Source organism: Acartia tonsa, chromosome 15 (genome assembly GCF_053477335.1).
Source record: "Acartia tonsa isolate MP-2025a chromosome 15, ASM5347733v1, whole genome shotgun sequence".
NCBI classification, from domain to species: domain Eukaryota; kingdom Metazoa; phylum Arthropoda; class Copepoda; order Calanoida; family Acartiidae; genus Acartia; species Acartia tonsa.
The window spans coordinates 2,649,362-2,657,396 of NC_137274.1; the positions used below are offsets into that span (position 1 = coordinate 2,649,362).

At 31.1% G+C, this 8,035-nt stretch overlaps 1 protein-coding gene across 4 annotated transcripts in view; it reads right to left on the reverse strand.

The window, feature by feature from the left end:
* The window catches only part of LOC145307299 (acidic leucine-rich nuclear phosphoprotein 32 family member A-like), a 22,424-nt gene extending 16,634 nt beyond the window's left edge, over positions 1-5,790 (reverse strand). For 3 of the 4 annotated variants that reach the window (XR_013875387.1, XR_013875386.1, XM_080149659.1), the window contains exons 1-2: positions 5,700-5,790; positions 4,163-4,224 (exon numbers count right to left, since the gene is read on the reverse strand). Coding sequence is in view for 2 of the 4 variants with exons in the window: in XM_080149659.1 (XP_080005785.1) it covers positions 4,163-4,210 (48 nt within the window). In the remaining 2 variants the exon portion in view is untranslated. The remainder of the gene's footprint in view (positions 1-4,162; positions 4,225-5,699) is intronic. The other variant, XM_080149660.1, reaches the window with a different exon arrangement.
* Between the last annotated feature and the right edge of the window lie 2,245 nt (positions 5,791-8,035).

The window sequence follows — 8,035 nt, forward strand, 5'->3', positions numbered from 1 at the left end:
ATTCAGATAGATAGATAGACTTATACATTCAGATAGATAGATAGATTTATACATTCAGATAGATAGATAGATTTATACATTCAGATAGATAGATAGATTTATACATTCAGATAGATAGATAGACTTATACATTCAGATAGATAGATAGATTTATACATTCAGATAGATAGATAGATTTATACATTCAGATAGATAGATAGATTTATACATTCAGATAGATAGATAGATTTATACATTCAGATAGATAGATAGACTTATACATTCAGATAGATAGATAGATTTATACATTCAGATAGATAGATAGATTTATACATTCAGATAGATAGATAGATTTATACTTTCAGATAAATAGATAGATTTATACATTCAGATAGATAGATAGATTTATACATTCAGATAGATAGATAGATTTATACATTCAGATAGATAGATAGATTTATACATTCAGATAGATAGATAGATTTATACATTCAGATAGATAGATAGATTTATACATTCAGATAGATAGATAGACTTATACATTCAGATAGATAGATAGATTTATACATTCAGATAGATAGATAGATTTATACATTCAGATAGATAGATAGATTTATACATTCAGATAGATAGATAGATTTATACTTTCAGATAAATAGATAGATTTATACATTCAGATAGATAGATAGATTTATACATTCAGATAGATAGATAGATTTATACATTCAGATAGATAGATAGATTTATACTTTCAGATAAATAGATAGATTTATACATTCAGATAGATAGATAGATTTATAGATTCAGATAGATAGATAGATTTATACATTCAGATAGATAGATAGACTTATACATTCAGATAGATAGATAGATTTATACATTCAGATAGATAGATAGATTTATAATTATATTCAGATAAATAGATAGATTTATAGATTCAGATAGATAGATAGATTTATACATTCAGATAGATAGATAGACTTATACATTCAGATAGATAGATAGATTTATACATTCAGATAGATAGATAGATTTATACATTCAGATAGATAGATAGATTTATACATTCAGATAGATAGATAGATTTATACTTTCAGATAAATAGATAGATTTATACATTCAGATAGATAGATAGATTTATACATTCAGATAGATAGATAGATTTATACATTCAGATAGATAGATAGATTTATACTTTCAGATAAATAGATAGATTTATACATTCAGATAGATAGATAGATTTATAGATTCAGATAGATAGATAGATTTATACATTCAGATAGATAGATAGACTTATACATTCAGATAGATAGATAGATTTATACATTCAGATAGATAGATAGATTTATAATTATATTCAGATAAATAGATAGATTTATATATTCAGATAGATAGATAGATTTATATATTCAGATAGATAGATAGACTTATACATTCAGATAGATAGATAGATTTATATATTCAGATAGATAGAGATTTAAACATTCAGATAGATAGATGGACAGAAAAATAGACATGCCAAATCAGATAGATACATCTATACTAGAAAGTAGAAAGATGTCTGTCCGTCCGTCCGACCGTCTGAACCGATTGGATTCTAGTCTTCAGGGAATATATCTACTGGTCCTGTGGTGGTTTTAAGCTATAATCTTGGGGGTGGGACATGTATTACATATAGACAGACAAATAAAAAAAAAGACATTAAAAGGGGGGGGGGGGGGGGGGCGAAAGTGACACTTTTAGAAACCAAAACTAAGAGTCAACAAAGAAACTCGACTAAAAAAAGGGTTACAGGTCTGAGATTTTGCATGGCAGTTGCTTTATAGGGGTACAATATGGAACTGTGAAGAAACGGCGGCGCAACCGCCGAAAACCGCCGTTTCCCGCCGTAATTTTTGTTGCCTTTTCTCGGCGGTTTTCGGCGGTTGCGCCGCCGTTTCTTCACAGTTCCATATTGTACCCCTATAAAGCAACTCCCATGCAAAATGTCAGACCTGTAACTCTTTTTTTAGTTGAGTTCCTTTGACTTTTAATTTTGGTTTCAAAAAGTGTCACTTTCGCCCCCCCCCCCCCTTTATATATATAAGTAGACACCTAGATATTAAAGTATGTCTACCGACGGGGTGACGACCCTGTGCCGACTTTTATAGATAGAAAGATAGATAGAGAACGAAGGCTAATGTTAATTCTCAAATTATCATGCACAGTCAGTGTGGATTCAAAATCGATGGATATCCGCTGGATTAGAACTGGTTTTCAGCCATAATATCCGCGGAAAGCCGTCTATTATACTAATATCCAAATTAAGTCCATGAGTCTAAATATAAACAGTATATCTATCTATCAACTTTCCCAGTATTGCTTCGAAACCGATTAATATCCGCTGGATTAGAGCCGGGTCTCAGCTAGTAATCATGTATAGCATCGTATTACAAACAATTTTCCATAAATATTAAAATAAAATTCAAAACATAAAAACCAGTTTTATTATCTGCGGAAGGCTGTCTATAGTACAATGTATAATTGCGAAGATTAAAACCTCATAACACAATGAACATGTTTTTTTTAGTAACGAAGATACTATATAAATGTCTGTCCGTCAGTCCAACTTTAAGTTTTATTTTATGTTCATCTCATTACCTTCTAACTTGTTAGGACTACCTGACAAATGTCGTCAATCGTAGGGTTGGTTGGAGTTACTTAAATCCCATATAAGAGTACTAGCGGCTACGCCCCTAGAGGCCTCTCCAGGCACTTTATATGTTTTTTTCTTCTTCAAATACCTATCTAAATTGAGAAAGAATTGTCGATTTTGCGTCTCTACGAAAAGCGAGAATACTTTTAAAATTTTCGATTTTTTGTGATTTCTCTTGGGAGGGTGGTGTTATCCTTCCCCAAAATAGTTAAAAACCTTCCCTAGACCTATGAGAAGCTACCGTGTTAAGGAGAACCTGATCGATTCAGCAGTTAGTGAGATCCTTCAGTACAGACATACAAACAAAAAGACATACATCCTGTTACTTTGTTATAAGGACCCCAATAAGAATATTGCATCTCATTACAAGTCTTGAGTTCTATAGATGATCCATTGAAATAAATCAAAGGAAACCCCCCAACCTCCCCCCCCCCCCCAATGAGGTCATTAACTAGGTAGGTAAGCATAAACTGAAAAGACCACCTCGTGCGGGCGAGACTGCTGTCCATGACATTATTAGGTCAAGATTAACGACCAAAGAGAGCAAAAATAATCTCTTATTCTGTCCAAATTAACCAACCCTTTGATTGCACGACGTCTTTAGTCAATTATGACGCGTTGTTGAGCCGAGATTCGAACCTCGATGAATAGATAGATAGAAAGAAAGATAGATAGATATATAGATTGTCAGATAGATAGATAGAAAGATAGGTAGATAGATAGCTGGAAATAAGGTGAGAAAGATAGATAGATGGATATATAAAATAGATTGTTTGTTGTTTGTGTAGCCATTGTTTCTTAGTAAATAGATAGGTAGACGTATAGATGGTTAGATAGATAGATATAGACAAAAAACAGACAGATATTAAAGTAAGTCTGCCAACCCAGTGCAGACTTCTATAGATAGAAAGATAGATAGATAGATAGCTTGAAATATGGTGAGATGGATAGATAGATGGTTATATGGGATAGATAGGTGGAAATATAGATGGATAGATAGATAGCTGGAAATATGGTGAGATAGATAAATAGATAGATAGACTGAAAATAGATACAGACATGCCAAATCAGATAGATAGACAAAAAACAAACAGACATTAAGATTGAAAGGCAGACATACAGATAGACAGATATTAAAGTAAGGCTACTGACGGGATGACGACACTGTGCCGACTTTTATAAATAAAAAATAGATAGGAAGATAGATAGATAGAAAGATAGATAGAGAACGAACCTTCTCCATACTCAAACTATTATGAACAGTATGGATTCAAAACCGAGGGCTATCGGCAAAATTAGAACTGGTTTACAGTCATACTATCCGCATAATATCCGCAGAAAGGTGTTTATAACACTAATCTAACATGAGCCGGATTCTTCCCTCTATGGATTTAAAACCTCTATTGATATCCGCTGGATTAGAACTGGTTATCAGCCATACTATCCGCATAATATCCGCGGAAAGGTGTCTATAATACTAAAACTAACCTGAGCCGGATCCTTCCCCCTACATTCCAATGATATCCTCTTCTCCATTCTCAAACTTAAACCTTTACAAAATAAAAATTGATAAATATTACTGGTTGATACGTTTGAACACTTAACTTAATCAACCAACCAATCAAAATTAAATAAAAGTCCCCAAAGTTGTTACGCCAATGAATCAGAAAGCGTTATTATAAAACTTTGGGGGACCAGTATATTAAACAACCTAATGTCCCCACTCTTCCTGTGATCGTTCATTAAGTTAAGTGTCTATTCTCTTATCCCTTTAGATCCCTGATTTTTTGTTCACTATCAGGGGAACCTAAACCAGGGTGTCGGAGCCGTATAATTTTGATGCGGCTACGGCTCCGGCTCCTACCTTAAAATTAATATATAAATTTTTGTTCATTATTGAATTTGATAAAATAAAATACCTAAATAATATAGGGTAAGGGGGGGAAATTTCGGTATTTTTTCGTTTTTTTTTTGAAAAAAAATGGGGTAAATATTAATATTTTCAAATGAAACCAAGACCGGTAGAAAGCTTATGGAAAGGACTATCAGGTCCTAACAGGACGTTATCCTAGGACTTTTAGAAGTTTGCCGAAATTGACCGCAAAAAAGTTACCGAAAATTCCCCACCAGCGGGGGAATTTTCGGTAATCCATAAAAGCAAAGCTCTGCAACGATAACGAACATTAACACTTGTAGAGTGTCAGAAATCAGTATGCAGAATATAAATGTATAGGTCTTGTAAAATTCTAAGTTTTGTTGAAAAACTCCTTAAATACAGGATACTGTTTAGGGACATACTTACATTTTTAGGACTTGTTTAAAACATTGAACCTTGTTGTCCCAGGAATCATTATTTTAAAAAGCAGAAGAAAAGAATAATATTAACATACGAAACTTTGTTGTCAAAAAAGTAAAACATCAGCATGTTTTAAATGGACGTACGGACATTCTGGAAAGGGGAAGGAGAAAAAATACGTGGATCCAATGGGATAAGACAATTGCCGATAAATGAATGTAAGTTTCCACTCCAATGATTATACACAAAATCATTCCTACTATAGATTAAAATTTGTGGCTGAAACGTTTAAACACTCAACTTAATGAAACAACCAATCAAAATCCACTAAAGTCACCAAAGTTGTTATGCCCACGAATAAGAAAAAGTTGTCACAAAACTTTGGAGACTAGTGTAATAAACAGCCCATTGTCCCCTCTCTCTCTCTGGGAAAAATACAACAACTGGACCAATACCAAGCTTACAGCGGTTTACGAGATCTTTTATGACACACATATTATAAGATTAATGTATACCTAAATATTACATCTCACTGTCCATCTTACTATCTACGTAACTATCTATCTTATCTATCTATCTATCTAATTATCTATCTAACTATCTATCTAACTATCTATTTAACTATCTATCTAACTATCTCTATTAATATCTATCTATTTATCTTACTATCTGACTATCTATCTAACTATCTATGTATTGAACTATCTATCTTACTATCTATCTATCTACCTTAATATTTGATGAGAAATCGATGATTGTACCCAGATCTTTCTAACTATTAAAATTTTAACAATTTCTTATCTGAAATATTAGTTATTTATCGCATCGTATTATAGACAGCTTTCTGTGGATATTAAATTTAAAAAAAAACAGTTTTATTAGTCCAGAAGGACCAAAGGCTTCCCTTAACAGGAGAATTAAATTAATTAAGTACCTAGTTAATCAAATCTTAGACTTTGGACAATAAAACTATATTATTTTGCCCCTTGTAATAAAGTAACAGGATGTTTGTCTGTCTGATTGTACCGAAGAATGTCCTCTCCTTTGTAGTTGTATGCTTATGATAAAAAATTTTTCATGGTCATTTTTTTCTTAGAAGGGTGGTGGTCCCCTCCCCTAAAATAGTTATAAACCTTCCCCTGAAACTATTAGATAGAAGCTTAATCAATTTATTGTATAGAATACAGAACCATATCGGTTCAGAGGTAATTAATTAGGCCCGAGATCCTTCAGCACCAGAGAGAGAAGGGATAGGCTGTTTGTAACACTTGTCCCCAAAGTTTTTAAAAGACATTTTCTTATAGTTGGATTAACAATTTTTGGGGAGTTTTACTGAATTTCATTGGTTCAGTAAGTTCAGTGTCTAAACTTTTTAATCTTTTATCTATACAAGGGGTAATTTTATGTATCATCAGTGGGGATTTACATCAATTTATTGACCACTGTCTTATCCCTGCTGATCTGTAAACACAAAAGACAGTCAAACAAACATCCTTCCACCATAATAGCGAGATTTATATTTTAGCAATAACTAAAAAAAAATTAAATAAATTCATAGAAGGGTTATTAACATAAGATTATATTTAATTTTTGTACATTTTTTATGTAATTTTGGAGGATTTTTAACACAACAATTTTGGAAAGACCTAATTTTTTTTTAATTACCATATAAGGCCGGGAAATCAAAAATATTTTTAACAAACAAAAAAAATTAAAACATATATAATTTAGCTGGGTTCAAAATTATAAAATATATAATTCATTAGAATTTTAACAAATACGATGAAAACTTTTCCCTTAATTTTTTTAAATTTCTAATTCCAATAACTTATTTCTTTTCTTACTACTGAATAACTAATAACTAAAACCATAACAAATAAATAATCCTAAAGTTCTTTCCTTAAATTATGATAAAAATTGAATAAAAAGAAAATTATATTCAAAACAAAAAAAATTGATATATCTAATTTTGAAATATTAAAAGAAAGAATATTTGTTATTTTCGAAATTAATTTTAATGACAAAAAAACAAACGACCGGTAAAATAATTATTTAAGGATTAGACTCCATATTGGCCAAACCAAACCATACAAAAAATCTAAGTGTCGCCTTTGATACAAATTTTTTTAAAAAATCGTTGCACTATCCTTAGCTTATAGGGAAGGGTGGATACATAAAGAGAAAAAACCTAAAACCACCCCCAGACAATTTTAAAGCTACCCTGAAAAGTACAATCAAATAAGATAAGCAGATTCTGAGATCTTTATAGCTTATAAAATTTTAAAAAAAGCCTTACTACTTTATATTATAGAATTGATACAAAAGTTGAAAGAAAAAAATATAAATAAATTATTTTTTCCCCCGTTCATAGCAGAAATAATTAAAAACAAACAATTGAAACAAAAAAAATCTTCTAAAAATGAAAACGAAAATCCGCATAAAAATATTTGGGACAAATCCTTCTATAAGATTTCTCCCCATTAATTCAGGTAATTCTTTTAGGAGTATTAGTCGAATTTTTGTATTAACACAACGATTTTATCACAAAGGGAGAACAAATTATAGACAAATTTATTTTGAGAACGAATTTACCTTAAAAAATTTTTACCATAATAAAAAAATTGTACTTCCATAAATGAGGGAATTTTCGACAGAGAAACTTTGCTACCCCCAATGTTTGCGCAAGGAGAGAAAAATGCCGCGACAAATTATGAAATTTAGGTGTAAACAAAAGTTGTCAAACAAGGCAGCTTATTAAAATTCCAGTTATAACTACATTTCCATTATATGGCTTTAAAGCCGTTTAATTTCTGCTGGATTAGAACCGGTTGTTATCCACATTTAAAAATTATGTTAAGCATCGTATTATAGACAATTTTCCATGAATATTAAAATAGATTAATACTAGTTTAGCTATTCCTTCGGCCCATTGGGTTAAATAAACTGGATTTACCTTATAATTATTTATTTCATTACCCGCCGAAAGCTGTCTGTAATATGATGCGATAAATAACTGTAAATTGGTTCTAATTCTATGTATGTATTGATTTATAAAATTACCTTAC